Raw genomic sequence first — 17,757 nt, 5'->3', positions numbered from 1 at the left:
CACGGGAAGCGCGGCTTTATCCGGAGTCTCCCCCGTCTCGTAGGCCGAGGAACGCTCTCCGACGAGCACGCCGGCGTCATCTCCGTCCTCGCCCAGCAGGCAGCCAAGCTCACCTCCGACCCCACCGATACGCCCGTCGTGTGCCTGGAGTCAGACAGCGGGTGAGCGGCCGGGCCCGGCGCGTCTGCCCCGCTGCTTTCCCCTCTGTTTGCCTTTCACCTCAGCCCTGGAGACGCTCCTCATCCCAAGCGGAGCTGGCAGCCTTGGAGGAAGCCCCATCTCAGGCTAGTTGCTGATGTAGGCATGTGAAAGCAGGAGATTAATGGGATCTCCAGCAGCAGGAGCTGGAGAAGCAGCCGGAAGCCTCTCAGGGGCTGGTGGCTACTCCAGCTCTATGCTCCTTCCACACTTGGGATCTACATGGATAACTAAGCCCATCCTGTAGCCTCAGCAGGTATTTTTGCCAGGGTGGTAGGCAAAGATTTCTTCCTTGGGGCGCGTGTGGGCAGATTAAGCAGTTGACATATTTAGCACAGAGCCGGGGGTTGTTGCAGCCACAAAATGATACCCCTGTCTGGTTTCCCACCCAAGGCAGAGCTTCATCAGCACTGCAGCTGGCTTAACTGCCTCAAGCAGTACTTTTTTTTCTTTGTCCTAGGAATATCATGATCCAGAAGCACGACAGCATCACTGTAGCAGTACACAAGCTGGCATCCTGACCTCTTGGGAACCGGTGCAGCACTCCCACCTCCAAACCAGCTCTTCCTCACTGGACAACCACTCTCCTCTGCTGCTCCAATGCAGAACGTGCTTGTAGTAACCAAATCTGGGCTGAAGGCTCTCCCTCTTTACTTAACAGCTCCTGTGCAGCTATCGGGTTCTTCAACTCGTATTCTAGCACTCGTGCTGCCGAGGACGAAATGTGGGTCACTCGCCAAGCTTGTGTAATGATCAGACAATAGGAGGTGTGTGTGCGCGTGTGTGTGGCCTTATTTGGTGGAGAAACCAATAAATGACCTGCAAAAACATGCATTTGCTTCTCTTTGCTTCCGCTGCAAAAACTGTTGCCTGTTGCTCTGTCCGAGCAAAGGGGGCTATTTCCAGAGCCAGGTGAGGTAGCTCCTCCAACCCCTTCTTTCTCAGCATTTCTCTAGACAAATGAACCAGTGCATAAAGAGTTGAATTAAGGGAGGCTCCTCCAGTGCGAAAAGGCACAAAAACTTTCCTAGGAATTTTTCCTAGGAAATGTTTAGCCTCCTCTGGTTAAACTTCCTGCGTGAGGGTTACTCGCTTACTATGCCTCAGACTGAAGTTCAAACTTAAACTTGTTTGCCCTGGCTGCCCCTGCTCTGCGTGAATTGGATGTTGATTACACCTTCACAAATCCAGGCCTGTTTTCATCTTACAGATGCAAGCATTTCAAATGCTGCCAGGAACCAATCCTGCGGAAAACCTTTGCCCCTTGCAGTCTTGGTTAACTCAAATTCTGCCTGTGTATTTAAGAGTGTGAAATGGAGGTGGCCCACAGCCGTCCTTAGGCTTAAAGCGGTAGGAGGGAAGCTTCAGGGTTGAGCACGAGCATGAACTCTGATGAATGGGGCTGGATCAGGGTAGAACTATATTTACACTGGGGTAAATAAACAGACACTTTGGTCCGTAACCAAAATAACCTGCATACCTCGCTCAGGGAGATATTATGGGATAAACAGCCCTACCTTAGCCCCCCAGCTTGCAGCCCGGTGTGAAGGGACATCCTTTACTCACACACTCAAGAATCCCCCTGAGAATCAGCTTGTCTGAATGTCATCCTCCAGCCGGACCCTGTCCGCACCCAGGAGCACGCAGGTGCTTACCCCGACGATGCAAAGCCCAAACCCCTGCAGGGAGCCTGCCCAAAGTATTAAGCAAAGAATATGCTGACTTCTGTTACCCAGCCTGCACTCAGGTCTTCTGCCCTCTCCCTGTACTCACGCAGCTGCTAAAAGATGAATATAAAACTCAGCCTTTCTATTTATTTCCCCCTGTAGCCCCATGCTTCTAGCACCACCTCAAGGCACAGGGCACAAAGCAATGAACTATTAAATCATTTTGCTTTTCTTCATATTCAAGTTGCAAGCCCTTCTGTTCAGCAGAGAGTGCAGGTGCATGTTTTAAAATACCAAAAGCCAGCAAAAGCTGCTGCCGCAGCTCTTTGAAGGGGAGAAGACCAGGGGCGCGTGGTCGTTTTTCAGCACTCCAATTAACAGAGAAGGGCACATACGCAGTTCGGTGTCGCAGGGAACGAGCCCCGGGAACACGAAACGCTGCACACGACGTTCATTAGCAGGGGCCCCCGCATCCGCTCGCTGCCAGCACGCGGGGAAGGGGAGCGGCTCGAGCCAGGGCGCCGGAGCATTTCCTTGCCCGTGTCTGGCGTCTCGGCACGCAGATGAGATGCCAGATGCTGCCACTGACTTCTCACCAACACCCCGGCCCCCTGCCTGCCTCTAACCTGCTCTCCAAGTTGAAAGACGAATGCATATATTACAAACCCTACTATAGGAAAATCCTGCATTCTGCGAGATGCCTCAGTATGTCTAATCCCATATTTCTGGCCTAGGCAGCTACATCCTATTGGGATCTTATAGCAAGACGGAGTATTGCCTCCTCTGCCCAGGGAGGGGAGGAGAGAGAGAGATCGGCATCGCGGCCCGACGGTTTTATCTGATTTCAGGCACGCCGATTTGGTTGACAGGTCAATCAAGAAATGGGGGAGGAAGCGTACGGCTGTGTTTGCAGCGGCGTTTGTGCATATTTACAATAGAGGCGCTGAGCCAGCCCAAGCCCTGCACAACTATCAGCCCTGCCAAAGCGCTGCGGAAGCGTGGCCGTCCCAGTCCGGTCTAGCTGAGCAGCTAGCTGGAAAATAAACCCTTTCTAAACTATCTCCTCTTAAGCGAGGGAAGGCCAGAGGCTTGGGCGGCGTGGGAAAGCCGGCGGGAAAGCTCCGCTCTCCTACAGAGCCAGCCGCAATCGGAGCTTGGCTTCGGTCCACCATTGCCACCTACTGCTCTGCTCAACGTGTAGCAGGCCGCCGAGCCCGATGCCGTGTCCTTGCGGACTTTCCCTCTGGAGCTTCCCATTTTGTCCGGGCAGGATGCAGGCTCAGCTAAAGCCTTGCTTTCCTGCCTCCCGGCCTGGGGAAGGGGAGGGACTCCCTCGCCTCCGGGCACGCAAGCCGGAGCACTGCCTCCAAGGAGGAGGAAGAGCTCGTCCACAAAGTCCCGGCATTTCACAGGCTCGAGTTTTTGCTCTGGGATAGCTCTGCTTCACGGCTCACCGGGAAGAACGAGCCCTCTGTTCCTTCCCCACCGCAGCCGGACACGAATGCAGGAATGGACTTAGGGTTGCCAAGACAGAAATCTGATTTCTGGAGCAAATGAAGAGAGACTACTCCTCTTTCCAGTCTACTGGGTTTTGGACGATTTCACACCATGCATCAGCAAGCTGGTAAGGAAAAGTTTCAGGTTCACCAACCCGGCTGCTCTCGGGTTCAGCCGCTCGGGAAGGAGGATTCCTGTCACCGATAGACGTGCAGGACAGGAGAGAGGACAGAAAGGAGATAAGGAGATAAAGATGGGAAACAAGTCTAAGAGTTCAGAGATAGACACAGACAGATGGCGAAACAACCTCCCTCCTTGTACAAACCAGCCTAACTATATGCTCTAGAGACGCAGCAAGACGCCTGTCCCCTACGAGCACTTAAGGCTTCTTAAGCAGCCAGAATAACTTGGAGGGAAACACAAAGGAAATGAAACTATTGCAGCCAATGATAACATGCTACTTAGCATCCATTTGGGAAAAGCTTGGTAGAAGCCTCACCCGTCCTCAAAAAATTTCTCAAGATTTGATGACCGAGTGCAGAATACTGTTTCTTGCCTCATTAACAGAAAAAGCTGAGGACCAGAAGGATACATGAAAGCATCGGCTTGCTTTGAGAGCAGTTCTGCAGGTTAATTGAAACAACCCGATCAATAAGGCAAGGTGCTAACGCGTCCCGAAATTCTCATTTACAGGGGAAAGGAAAGAGGCAGAGACAGCGAACCAGCCAAGAGCAATGGAGGAGAAAGAAAAAAACCAAGCGGAGGCAGCTCCCGACGAAGGGTGGGCATGGGGAGTGGTGTTTCACTTCTTTCTGGTAAGCAGAGAGCAAATTCATCCATGAAGCTTCTGAAGTTGGGGGCCTACAGAAAGCCCCGAGGACCTTCTCGCCCAGCAAAGTCCTTCTCCCGCACACGCATAGCAGATGATGGGACCTTGCTGATCCCATTCTGCTGAGGGCAAAATTAGGCTATTGCTAAGAGCAGGTGAGAGCCTTGCTATACCGAGTCCGGGCAGTGAAACGTTACAGGTAGACGTTGTCCCTGTTTCACTGCAGGCTGAGCAAAGACCGATTGCCGCCTTCGGTGAACACGCAGGGGTGTTTCCCCTTGCGACGCCGTTTGAAAACGCCTTGTCTCAGATGCTGTAAGTGAGGGCACAGAACCTGCAGTCCTGGGACAAAAGACAGCTTGCAACTATATGACTTTTTTTCCCCTTCCTAATATTTAACAACACCGAGGTTTCCAACTCAACAGGGGCCTATTTCACCTTTGGTAAGGGCGAGATTCCCTTCTCGAGCAGCTGAGCAGCTGACCTGATCACCTTCTCCTTAGGGTGCTAACGTGCAAGAAGCGTGTATATGCTCAACTACGCTACTCCAGTAGGACCAGGGGTCTCAAAACCCTTTAAAGGCAGTAATTCTCCAACGCCTCCACGCTTTGTGGTTTAATACCACATGCAATGTGGAGCGTGGGTGATCTTTCCATCAATTATACAGATACAATGTCATGACCCGACGAAAAAAGCTGAGAACTGCGGTCAAGCAGTCTCAGCTTTCCATCCACACAAAGTAACTTGCTGCCAATTATTAACCAGCTAGCTACAGGGGAGGAGGGAGGCAGTTAAAAATAAATTTGAGGACACGAACTGTCCTTTGCCCTTGTGGCAGGGCTAGCCTGGGAAACCTGGCTTTGTAATATCCATACGTGCTCCGCTCTACACCTCATCCATCAGCTACTGGCAGCATTGCAAAGTACAGAGACCAGTTGAGATTTGCTTTTTACTATTAAAAAAAACATACAGAGCTAATGTTATCCAGTTCTTTTTCATTGCACGAGCAGGCCTAGCTTGCGTCAGGACTGTACAGATGGATTTTGGAGGCTCTGTTAAGATTAAACTCCAAGCTTAGAGAGCAACTGGGCCATCACAAGCCCGCTCTACCGACCTTCTCCCAACACACGCTACGTGAGTTTGCTTGTCCCAGTTTGTTTGTTCCCTAGCACAAAGCATTGCACACATCTAAGGAACACATGAGAGACAAGCAAAAGCAGACTCCCGAGCGCTGTGACCTCTTACCTCACTCCGGTTTGAATTTAGGTGAACGTGCTCCTGATGGGAATGCTCAAAACCTTTGGAATTTTCTTTGTGGTCTTCCAAGAGAAGGTGGGAGGCTCCTCCGAGCAGATCAGCTGGATCGGCTCCATCATGTCCTCTCTGCGCTTCCTGGGAGGTGAGCAGGAATTCAGGATGCAGCACGTTGTTTCCATCCGAAGCCCGTTTGGCTCAGTCAGATGTCGATATAACAGGCGCTGAGGATGCGTCGTAGATCCGTTTACCGCCACAGCTGCTGCAACCAGAAGACACGCTGACACTGAAGCGTGTCTGTAGCTGTAGCGCGTTAGGAGAACGGAGATGCATAGGTCTCGGCATCTCTCCGTAGAGGATCTACTGCACAAGACCAGACCCGTTCAGAGCACCACCTTTCCTCTAGCACCACTATTAACGCGGCGGAGCAAACCAGCTGCTGAATAATTCAGCATGGCTGAATGATGTTGTGCATTAGGAAGTGGGCTATGAAAATCAAAGTCTGGGCTTCAATTCCTTCCCCTGCCCTATTGCCCTAATTTGCCGGTTATCGGGCAAGGTCTCTTTGCAGCTCTCATGTAAAAGAGCAGCATAGACCCGTTCCAGCAAAACATTCACAGCCTGGCAAATTGACTTCCTCCAGGGCAATAAACCTGGTAACTGCCAGTCCCAAGCTAGCAAAGCATCATTTACCTTAAATGGTACTGAAGCAAGTCTACTTTCGTCACAAGAGCTCTCTCTCCTTTCTCCTCCAGCCCCCGTGGTTGCCATCGTCTGCGGGAAGCTGGGCGAACGGCTGACGTCCATCGTGGGGGCCAGCCTGGTCGCCGGCGGCTGTCTGATCAGCACGCAGGCCACCAGCGTCCCCTTCCTCTGCGTCTCCATGGGACTCCTCTCGGGTGAGTTGGCTGCTGCTCGCAATACGGCAAATTTTCCTGAGCACCACGAGCAGAGGCAGCTCGTTCAACGGGAATCCATGCGGGTCCCGTACTGTTAGAGTACCTCAAGCCCGTTCTGCTAGATGTTGCACGAAACCCCCAATTCCTACCCCAGGGATTTACACTCAGGATCACAAAATGCCTGTTTCAACATGCCAGACCAAACTAACATTGCTTTTTTTTTTTGGACCCAACATATGCAGTGAATCCTGGCCTTTCAACCCCCTTACTGAAGGTACAGGGCACAGAGAAGCCAGATCCTAAAAATCACATATGAAATCCCCACTGGTAGCAACTGCAGGAGTCCCCCTGCTTTCAGCCCATGTCCGAGTAGCTCTGATAGAAGGGGAACACGTTCTGCACAGCACGCTTTCGAAACCATAAACCTCACTATAGGAGAGGTAAAAAAAAAGGACAGGCACAGGTATTTCCTTGGGCAAATCACCCACATCTGCCAAAATAAGACTGAGGTCATGAACTAGAGACCATCAACTGCTCCACAGCAATCCCTTCCCGGGCATTGACGTCTTCTTTCCACCCTCGTCGCAGGTATGGGCTTCGCCTGCCTTTACCAGGCGGCTGCCGTGATGATGGCCAAACGCTGCAGGAAGCGACTGGCTTTCTCCAGCGCGATCGCCCGCTCGGGAATGGGGCTGACGTTTCTCATAGCGCCCTTCACTCAGCTGCTCATCGATTTTTACGGGTGGCAAGGTGAGCCGATCTCCCCTTTTTTCCCCCCTCCCACCACTCCCCAAACTTCGCCAGCATTAAGAGGGCGTTCAAGAAAGGATTTATCAAGAGGACAGACAGCCTAGCTATTGCACAGACAGCAGACAAAGCTCTTTTTTTAAATTAAGATTAGCTGCATCGAGGAACAACTCTGCCTCTTTGCGACACCTTGGGGACACAACCTTTGTTAATGATTAAACACTTAACCAGTCATTAAGGTTAAGTCAGCGTCAAAACAAAAACCTCGGAAACCAAAACAGAAACTAAAAATCCCGACTTTCTCCCATTTACGACACTTTGTTTGAGGCATCGTGAAAGCCTGTCACGCATAATGGACTCCTAATGAGCGAAAAACAGAACAGAAACTCTCACACCCTAGAAATAGCTCTATTTTTTGTGATATATATACATCTCACAAAGGGACTTCCAGCTAGAAAAGCAGAAATCAAGGCTCCTGCAAGACCCTCCTTGCTTGCAGAGCTTTCTCCGTGTTCGGTACAAACTACATCCTGTTCTAGGGAGGTCGTTTCCTACCGCTCCTCCCTTAGGATGCTCCAAAATTATCTTCTGTCTTCGCTCAGGTACTCTCCTGATATTCGGAGGCATCATGTTAAACCTAGTGCCTTCCAGCATGTTACTGCGGCCCGTAAGCTCCCAGCTGCCTCAGCCCTCGCCTGCTCAAAGCGAAGAGCCAAGGAAGGATTCGGAGACCCGCATCGGACGCTTGGATGAAACCACCAGCGGGGAAACACAGCTCCAAAACACGCAGGACGTCCCCACCACCGAGGGACTCGCGACGGCCCGGAGCGCAGGTTCCTCGGTCCCAGCAAACACCGCGGCCGCCGGAGGGCTCGGGAAGGAAACGGCCGCCGATGCCCAGCGGGGCTACAAATATCTGCCGCAGGCTAGAGAAGAAAGCGCGCAGCCTTGCCTCGACTTCTCCCCGCTGAAGGATCCGGTCTTCTGCATTTTCACGTGGTCTTTTTTGTTCAGCCAGTTGGCCTACTTCGTTCCTACCTTCCACCTGGTCGCGAGAGCCCGGACGCTGGGCATAAGCAGCATGGACGCCTCTTACCTCATTTCAGTGGCTGGTAGGCAAGAGAGTCTTTTAAACGGGTTTATAATTGCAGCGGTACCACGAGAGGATGGAAGCATCATGCAATCTTTGCCAAGAAATAGTCCCAAACATGTCCTAGAATAAATCTTCAGAGAAGAGCTTGCTCACAGCCCTTACCCACCTTCCGTATATATAGCGTTGCCTTCTGTACATGCACAGCGTCTCTCTCACATGGTGGGTGGTTCTCTCAACCTCAACTAGCTGATAACCCACCCTTTCGGCAGTGCACGCACCAGCTCCAAATTATATAGGTGCTGTCTGTCCCCCTAGGTCTTCCCACAGACGTCCCCGGGTCACTCAAGCCCCCAAACCGCAAACCCCGAGTCGCTCAGCACCCAAAGACCCACGGTTTGACCCGAGGAACGTAAGCAGAGAGAGAAACGCGGCGCCAAGAGGCATAACTTGGATCTAGCCGTTTGAATTTTGCATTTTCCCCTCAAAGCGGCAGGGAAAAGGCATGCCCGGTTATAAGGTGGTATTGCACCAAAGCCGCACAACATTAAGAAAGTGGCTCCAGCCTCAGTCATTGCAAAATATTTTATTGTGCAAAAATAAATTTTACTTCCACGCAGCCGTATAATAGTTAGAAATGAGGTATTCTGTCAGGGAATCTAGATCGAAGGCACAGCAATTCGTCTGCAGGCGACATTTTGATTAAGAGTAGGACAGTGGTCAGCAAGATATTAGCTGACAGTTAACACTCCTCTGATATTTAGTCTATAAAAACATATCCAAAAGTGTTAAAAAAAGTTTGCCTATCCTTTTAAAAAAAATGGGCTTCTGTCCTTTTTTGCTTCTTCATACAAATTAAAATAGCTGTAAGCATATTTCTTCTCAATATTCTGATTTTTGTTTATCTTGAAAAAAAGAAAGAGCAACAAACTGATCTTTCCTATTTTTGCTGAAGGGCCTTTCAGGAGTTTATGCTGATTGCACAGCCCTTAATTGAATTTTTACAGACCACTTTCGTGCACCCACAGGCATTTGGCAACAGCAGGCACCAAGGCAAGGAGGAAAAAATAATAATAATATTAAAAAAAATAAAAAGCATGAATTTTACAGCAGCCTAAAAATGCCTTCCTGTAACTTCTTAGCTTTTCGGTCCTTTGTGGTCACATCTTTAATGCGCACAGCAGGCAGAATCGGGATGCATTTCAGAACAACATAGTGCATCACAGAGTGGCAACAAAAAAAAAGAAAAAAAAGAAAAAAAGGAAAAAAAAAAAATCTTCTGATGCCCCAGCGAACTCTGCTTTCCCACCAGGCATCACGGAGATGGTCAGCCAGCTGCTCTCCGGCTGGATTGCCGATCGGAACTGGACCAAGAAGTACCACTACCACGTGACTTACCTGGTGCTGTGCGGCATCACGAACCTGCTCTGTCCCCTGGCCACCACGTTCCCGTTGCTCATGGCCTACGCGGTGGCCTTCGCCATCTTCTGCGGTGGATTCCTGGCTCTGGTGCTCCCCGTGCTGGTGAGGAGGGAATGTCATTAAAAAGTTAATACCCCACGTATCCAGCGATACTCCACAACACCCCAAACCCCTTTAATGAAGCTGCAGCACCCAGGGCCATCGCAGACTTGCCTGAGAGGCCTCTGCCCTCCAGGCTTCCCCGTTCGAGCCACCGCAGAGCCCCAAAGCTCCCCCTCAACCCACCTACTGGTATTCCCAGGCCAGACAACAGAAATATTGGGAGTTTATTGCGGACTTCTAGCAACCTGACTCAGCTACTTGCCTTCCAAATCCTCCTTTCTACACGAGCTTCCTCCAGCTCGCAGATGGTGCTTGGTCACACAGGAACCAGAACGGACCCACTAACTCCGTTCATTTGCTGTCTCAAGCACTAGGGCTTAGGCAGAGGGTCGTGACTATCAGGCCAGATCGCAAAATCATCCGTCACACACATAAACCAGGTCAGGCAGACTGCACTGGCAGGATTTGGCTAGGAAGGCGTCTTCATTACAATTCAGCATTCAGAGTTGAAAATACCTTCCTCAAAGACTTCGAAGCCTTTACCAGTTTTAGGATGCCCAGATAGCTGGGAGACAGGAATCCTAGCAATTTCAGTACTGACCTTAACGAGGCGAACAGATGCAAGGCTGAGCCAGATCCGTAGGGGCAAAGTCCTTTAAAACGCTGTATGGCTGCCGAAGAGGCAGCTCCCCAGAAAAATCTTCTGTGCTTCACATACATTATACCAATAATTATCAATTTGGTTTTACAAACAGGTAGACCTAGTTGGCGTGCAAAAACTCCACAGCTACTTGGGATTTTCTGCCTTCTTTGCTGGGATAGCAGCCATCGGTGGACCTCCTCTAACAGGTAACTCTTGCATTACATACAGTACATACCCACCACAAACATCATCTCCCCAGCCAGTGAGAAAACGTACTTCTGGTTCACTTTCCTACCCATATGCATCCAAGGAAGGCTTTTCAACCTAAGTGGAAAAAAACATATCGGAGAGAGTTATCTCTATACACAGGAAATACTATCGCTTATGAGCTTGGCAAGCTCAGCTAGCAGTGTGGCAATCGCATGGATACGAGCCAACAAGGAGGTAGAAACCCCTCATTTTAATCTTGACCACGGCGGAAGAGCAATGAACACGCTACCGTGGATTTTGCCAACAACAGGGCGTTATTAACGCCGAACTTGATACAGAGGGACTGGAAGGAAGGCGAACTAGGGGAGGGGAGAAAAGGAGAGGAAGGTAAAGCAAGGACGGTCCCAGCAGTACTCCTCACCAAGCAAGGGCACTGAAACCCAACAAGGAGAAGTCCCTGTAATCTCTTGTTTTGAAGAAGATTACTCCACTAAGCCACGAGAGGTCCTGGGTCTAAAGATAAGGAGTATGAAAAGCCTTTTTTTCCCTCTGCCAGAAAACCAACTCAGTTTTAAGCATCTGGCACATTTCAAGTGCCTATAAGCAAGTCTCCAGACTCTGCTTACGAGCGAGGGACTTGCACCCTGCTCCATACACCCTCGCCCTTATCCTTTCACTGACCCTTCAGCCCTACCTCACACCTGGAAACGGCTTCAGCATCCTCAGCTTTTCCTGGGTTCGCATGTTAAAAGCAAACAGAAAAAGCTGCAAGGTCAAATACCAGCATGAACGACAGCCTGTCACTCACCTAAGTGAACATATCCTCAACAAAACTGGCAACCCGTTCTTCATGTATCGCTTCCTGACTCTACGCGGACCGGCTGTCCCCCGCCTGGACAAGCACTTTGTTCAGAGCTGCCCAGTACTCCGCAAACACCAGCTCTGTGCTGTAAAGTTTTAGCAACGCTGCTATACTGCGGGCATGCGAAAAGCTGATGTCCCTAATCGATATTTCTCTGCTGGCAAAACTCTGTACAGGGATGCTATTTAGAGCAACAGAAGCATTTAATTGACAGCGTGCTTTACACCGTCACAGAGATATATAGCCTGTATCGGCTAAGATTTCTTCTGCTGATGCAAGATGCATGTCCACCAGAAAGCAATACAACTGTCTCAGTAAATTCTCCTGCAGAATAATGTACAGTATGAAAAGAGCTAAATAATTTAGCTATCTTTTATCCGTGCACTACACATGCTAATGTAGCTATTACTTTCATCTGTTTCCAATATGTTTTTCACTAATTAGAAAGACTTCTGTTTGCTGAAGATGCCAACCCATAACATTTCTAGATTTTGTAAAGCAAGCAGGCTTCCTGCTAAAAACCTTAGACAGAAGTCAGTCTTACAGATGGGCTAAATAACAACCAAATAAAGCCAAGAAGCAAACTCATTTTTCCGGCCTCCCTCGCTGATAACATACTGATTTGCTCTCAGAGAAGAGAGGAGAAACAATTTAAGGTTCACGATCCAGGTCTGTGATGCAAAATAAATCCTGCAATTTTCTCCTCAAATACAGCCGCATTAAGTGTGAAAACAGAATGTGACTAGAAGCTACCTATTAACTCTCCAAGTCTGCAAAAGCATCTGATCCTTGAAGAATACTAAATGGGATTTAACCACCGTGCAAGATCTTGAGGTTTCATGCCTCTGACTGCTGCTGGCCTCTCCAGGACTTACCTAAAGCCTTGACTTTAGAAGTACAATTCCTAGAATTTTATAACGCTCAAGTACTTTTATGCTAGGGAGCCCAGCACATAATGCCAGCCAGAAAGGTTAAAAGCGCTTATTTTGCATACTAGAACAAAGTCTAATCAAAATACAAGGAAAAGGTGACTTACCTGCAAATCTGCTTAACTAAAAGCCCTTAAGCCCGGACGCAGCCACCCTGATTGAAAGCCCAGAGGTGAAGTGTTTGGTGGCTCGCTCCTAACTGCTTGTCTACCAACACCGCCGGATGCTTCTGCCGTTCTGGAAAACAAACCCAAAATGGAACAAGACAGAACAAACATCATTTGAGCAAGTCACAGGCAAGCTAAGGAAACGGAGTATATTTTACTTCCAGAAGCAACACAAATAGCAAAAGAAGACTCCACATAACCCAAGGTTACAAAAGAGCTTCCAGCAACCAGCATGCACAAGTCCAGCCCTAACGAACCTGGGTGGTGAAGTGGGAGAGGAAGGAATCACTCAAAAGCTGTATTAAGACGAGTTTAAATGCCCTGGCCTAAGTTCCACCTGTGTCTCCACACTAGATAGTCCCTACTCAGGACTTGCAGTGGGGAAAACACCCAACCAAACAAAAAAAGCCCCCAAATTCAGAGGTGCCTTGCCCCTCCACTGATTACAGAGTGCCAGGGCAATTTCAACACCCTGACCGCAGCCCAAGCAAGCGCGGCGACTGCTTAGATCGGACCGCTCCTGCACCAAGGATTTACCGGCATCGCTTACAAAACCACTGCTTTGCTGAAATTTGCTCACCATTAGCTTCGAATTAAGCTTTCGGCAGCAGGAAGATTTTTCCACGGTGTTTTTTTTTTTTTTTTCCCTCCCCCGTTGGGGACAGGGGAGAGGGGACACCGACACCGTATGTGCTTTAAGAGGCTGCAGTGTCACGCGATGGAAAGGCAATCGCCATCTACTGGTACGCTGCCAGCCAGGAAGCAATGCTGTTTTTTCAGCACTAAGTACAGCTTACAGAAAAAAAAAATCCCACATTTAAAAATATCCCGAAGGAGATCTAAAAAAAAGAAGGGGGGAAAAAAAAAAGTGCTCCAGAAATGGAGGGCTCTGTCCTGGCCATCTACATGTTACGACTGACTTGGTTAGCATCACTCCTGCAGCCCAGGCTTTTGGGCAACACAATCCCACCTTTGAGAACGAATCACTTGGCAAAACATAAGGATCCCAAGCCAGAAACACCCACGTCGCCGACTCCATGGTCCCGGGAGCCCTGGCACGGGATCCCCCTTCCAGCAGGAAGCTCCGTCTTTGGGAGCAACGTGGCTTTTTGGCTCTGCCCCTCTGGCTGAAGGGCACGCGGAGCTCAAATGATATCCCTGAGAAAAGAGCACGCGGGACAAGGAGCTGGAACTGGTCAGCAGCACTGCGGGGAAGCAAAGGGCAGAGCAAAGCAGCGAGGGAGCGCCCAGCCTTTCCCCTACGCACATGCCCACCGACAGATTTTGCAAAATCCGCAGCAGGGGAAAATTTCGGGACGTCTCGTTTGTCACACGACCTGAATCCTTAGCGGCACACTACTTCCGAAGTGGGAAACCGCTTCGAGCCTCGGCCCTCGCAGAGGACGGCGGCAACAATGCTCCCGCGCGGCTAAAAACAGGATTTCTGGGGGCCGTACTGTTGTTTCCTTTCCTAACTGGGGCTGGTTTTAAGACTGCCAAACCGGGGCCGGATCTGCTGCTAGTGCAAATCGTGGCAACCCCATGGGCTTCGCTGGCTGAATTTCAATTTGCTTATGCTAGATTTGAAAGCGTATTATGGTTTTTATTACGTGCAGCAGCAGCTTTCATCACTTTGTATATCTCAGTTTCAAACTGAGCAAATATCCGTATTTAAAATTGTCGAGATACTAGATTACACGCTGTAACTAAACAAAACACTTCGATATTAGGTCCTTTCAAAAGGTGACCTGCCCCCATGTAGACTCCTGAGTCTTTATGGAGCTCGGGTTCTCCTTTTAATTAAGTGTTTGCAAGGTTACTTTTAAGCAAGTTCGTTCCAAGCACCAGGTCTGGGATCTCTCATATTAGACAGGCTGCACTAAATCGGGTCTGCTCACAAGCAGGCAGGCCTGGAGGATCTGGAGATTGTAGTCCAGATGTTGCAAATACGAACACGTGCAAGTAAATCTCATTAGTCCCATGAGATCTCACACTCGCTGCAGCTACTCCTGACCCGCTCATTTAAACCAGGGAAAAGACAAGTCAAGGATTAAATGCAGTCAGGTGTGTCCACTACAAGGATCAGGAGACATCAGCTCCCCTTCTTTCTCTGCCCAAGGAAGAGCGCCCTATAAGTTTGCCTATTCTGCCAATGGCAATAGCCTTAACTTTCCATGCATCGGTTGGAAACGCTCCCCAGCGACAGATGCACGAAGAGTTAAGGGAACCTAAAGAAAACATCTGAGGAATTCTTTAATGAGAACACACATCTTTTCCTTCCCACCCACCTCCCAAACTGATTTTCTGCGAGAAAGTCCAACAGCTTTAGTAACAATCTTTTCTCCTCCAGGGTGGCTGTATGACTACACTCAGACATATGTCTGTTCTTTCCTCTTTGCTGGAGCCTGTGCTCTCATCTCACCTATTTCCTTCTTCTTTGAGCCTTCGGCCCAGAAATGGAAGCTAAAAAAAGACAACCTCAACAAAGTTACCACGCTTGGCTGAGGAGATCCTGCCGCAATGGAAATTTTAAAGGGTTACCTCTGACTTGCCTCCACGATCAGAAAGCGATCGCTAGCCCAGACCTTCTGCACCAGGAAATAAAAGCAGTGGCAAAAATTAAAATTTGTAGATGTCAGATTAAAAGTTAGTACATCTAGATGTTTCTGCTGCATGTGTGATTAAAGCGACCTGAGAAATACGTAGCATAAAGCTTTTTTCAGCTCGAATGAATAACGCCCATGATCTAGAAGGACACGGGCTTCACTTTGGCCAACTTTGCTCCTGTCCCTCGTCTTTCTGTAGCTCGGATTTAATCCCCCTGCGTTGGTTCTGCTCTACATTACAGCTCCCTGTCAGCAAGTCACAGCCATCCCACCAGCTGTCCTAGCCAGCAAGAGCAAGTAAGGCTGACGGACCTTTTGGGATGAGGTAGTCAAGGTCCTCAGAAGTGCTGAAACACAGCAAGAGATTTGAGCTCCTTATAGTCAGCTATGGCTTCATTATCCCCAGGGAGGGATGCAAAGAGAGTGCAAAAAGGGAGAATGTTTAAACTTCACTAAGTTCACAAAAAACAGTAGTTCCACAAAAACCTGTTTTCGGCGAGGACTCTGCATGGGGACCGCTAGCTCTCCTGACCGCCCTGGGCATGGTGTTATCTGTCACAGCACAGACGACCTGGAACTAAAAGCAATTCTAATTAAAGCCAGTACTTCAATATGGCAAACAAATAATCATAAAAAGAAATAGGACTATTCGTATTACATTGAGCACATCAAATATAATTCCCTGCTCCAAAGACTCTACTATCTAATCCAAAGAAAGGGCAGCAAAGGCAACAGATAGAGAAGAGCACCTAGGATCATGAACAAGGCAGGCTGCTGAGCTCTGAAAAACTGGATCCCAAATACCTTGTAGGAGTGCCCCGTACCAGGCCATGCCGCCTCTAGCTCTAAAAGTCTTGCAAAACTACAGGTTAAAGGCTAGTACTTCATCAGACTCATCCTCCCTTCTCCCCATCCCTTGGATAACTCCCTGGGAGTTGATGAGCACGTGAAGGCAGCTTTCAGAGCCCGGCAGCAAGTGCTACGCCTGTATTCAGCCAGCCTCCTTTTAATTTAATTTGGATGGGCAAGATGCAATACAGCTGCTTTGGTTTTCTGCCCAGGACAGAGGCTTCAACTTTTGCATTATCACCAGCTATTTGAATTTATTACAGAAATCTGGGATATTGTAGGTTTTTTCTTTCTTTTTTTGTTTTTTAAAACATGGCAACCGTTTCAGCCACAGGCATGATTTTTCTTTTTTTTTAAACACAAAGGGAATTGTTTCCCCTATAGAAGCGTTCATTTAAACTGTCCAATGGGTTATTTCAAGCACGAAATTAAAATGGTATGTGTTCAATAAAAAGTTACAGAACATTACAACAGTATCGAGGAGCTAAGACATTGCTGCAGGCAAGAAAATTCGCTCCGAGGTAATGGGCCAAATTCAGCAGCCCTGCAACTAAATGCTTCCAACAGAACTGTGCATGCTTAAACGAGGAAAATATTTAGCTTTGAATTTGCAGTAGCTGGGGAATATAAACGCTACAAAGTGCCTAATTTTTCAGAGCTCTGCCTATTCACAGCTTCCTCCACCTCCTGCAGAAATCCACAGGCAACGAACGCTTCAGAAATAGTCCTTTTACTTCCTAACCATTGCATCAAATACCGTATTGTGTTTCAGTTGTATCATTGAATACTTGCATCCACAAGAACATCTCTAGTGGGTCATTTTCCAAGCAACTGGGGTTTAAGGATAAAAAGACTATTTATGAGGCGTTTAAGACACTGGGAGAAGAGCAGGTACTGGGTGATTTGTCTCAAGCCAGTCCCGCACTAAGCGTTCAGCTAAGATCTTCTGCAGCAGGGATGAAGCTTTCATTTGCAAATTCAAGTTTTTGCCTGCTGAAATATTTCAGTTCATCACACTCCTACTGAACAAATTAAAGACCACGCTTTTGCTGCTGTAATAGGAACTATTCAGGCTTTAATAGTTTAGGCTTGCCTTCAGGTTTTCCAAACTGGAAGCTTCAAAAAGCCCCAAATTCTGCATCTCTCCAACACACATTTGAGCTCAGCAGTGCTTTTAGCTGTCTAACGGTCCAGCGACCAAACCAAGCCCTGGATGGAGAAGGGCTAACGCACCACATCCTCGCAGCGCCCCGCCAATCTCCCACTGCATGATTTATAGCACCTGTCTTCAAGCTCTAATCTCTTCCTTCCTCTCCCCCTAAATAAGCCCCTGCTCATCCAACACTGCCCTAATTTCAACACAAGCACTGCTACATTTTCAGCTCGCTTGCCACCAGGAAGCAGCTCCCAAAGGGATGTGGCATGACAGACCTTCTACCCATCTGCTCCAACAAATGGGCTCCCTTCAAAACCTCGGGGGTTTTAAAGGAAGAGCGCGCTCCCCTGTTCTCCTCGCTTGCGCTCTTCATCCGAGTAACACCTGCCACTGCTTGCCTTCCTGTATTTAGAAAAATGCTTCTCCAAAGCGCTTGCACCCTCTGTCTCCCTCTGCAAAAGAGCAACCAGCTCAGGAGTTCCCGTTTCCCACGGCTTCCTACCCCGCAGACGGGCACTACCAGCTGCCTTTAGCATTTGCCTGAGAAACTGTTCTGCAGAGGCAAGGTACGCTGCTCAAGCCCCGACTGCACGGTATTTCTGATGCCTCCTCTTATCGGTCCAAAGAGCC

The 17,757-nt window shown here is 49.0% G+C and overlaps 3 protein-coding genes across 3 annotated transcripts in view; 2 read left to right on the top strand and 1 right to left on the bottom strand.

Moving 5' to 3' along the window:
• Positions 1 to 3: 3 nt before the first annotated feature.
• LAMTOR5 (late endosomal/lysosomal adaptor, MAPK and MTOR activator 5) lies at positions 4 to 1,028 on the top strand (the record flags this gene model as incomplete). Its single annotated transcript, XM_026056509.1, has 2 exons — positions 4 to 161; positions 659 to 1,028. Coding segments are annotated over 2 exons (219 nt in total), but the record flags the coding sequence as incomplete, so codon positions are not given.
• A 2,410-nt stretch (positions 1,029 to 3,438) lies between these two features.
• Positions 3,439 to 15,696, top strand: SLC16A4 (solute carrier family 16 member 4). The gene is made up of 9 exons (XM_026056662.1): positions 3,439 to 3,489; positions 4,056 to 4,177; positions 5,458 to 5,590; positions 6,201 to 6,344; positions 6,933 to 7,094; positions 7,694 to 8,203; positions 9,494 to 9,705; positions 10,461 to 10,554; positions 14,867 to 15,696. The coding sequence occupies exons 1-9, from the start codon at positions 3,474 to 3,476 to the stop codon at positions 15,019 to 15,021; spliced, it is 1,548 nt and encodes a 515-aa protein (XP_025912447.1). The 5' UTR covers positions 3,439 to 3,473; the 3' UTR covers positions 15,022 to 15,696.
• The window catches only part of RBM15 (RNA binding motif protein 15), a 23,904-nt gene continuing 15,761 nt past the window's right edge, over positions 9,615 to 17,757 (bottom strand). Inside the window, exons 4-6 of the mRNA XM_026056577.1 lie at positions 15,609 to 15,699; positions 12,457 to 12,586; positions 9,615 to 10,672 (exon numbers count right to left, since the gene is read on the bottom strand). The gene's annotated coding sequence lies outside the window, so the exon portion shown is untranslated. The remainder of the gene's footprint in view (positions 10,673 to 12,456; positions 12,587 to 15,608; positions 15,700 to 17,757) is intronic.

The sequence above is a fragment of the Apteryx rowi genome, unplaced genomic scaffold (genome assembly GCF_003343035.1).
Source record: "Apteryx rowi isolate R43461 unplaced genomic scaffold, aptRow1 scaffold_132, whole genome shotgun sequence".
Classification (NCBI taxonomy): domain Eukaryota; kingdom Metazoa; phylum Chordata; class Aves; order Apterygiformes; family Apterygidae; genus Apteryx; species Apteryx rowi.
Note: the sequence above shows the minus strand (reverse complement) of the source record. Positions and strands in the feature narration are given on the sequence as shown.

Excerpts from the sequence above, each read along its gene's own strand:
- SLC16A4 (XM_026056662.1), top strand. Across the intron at positions 4,178-5,457 it reads TGGTGTTTCACTTCTTTCTG|GTGAACGTGCTCCTGATGGG; the intron begins GTAAGCAGAGAG and ends GTTTGAATTTAG. Across the intron at positions 10,555-14,866 it reads CGGTGGACCTCCTCTAACAG|GGTGGCTGTATGACTACACT; the intron begins GTAACTCTTGCA and ends TTTCTCCTCCAG.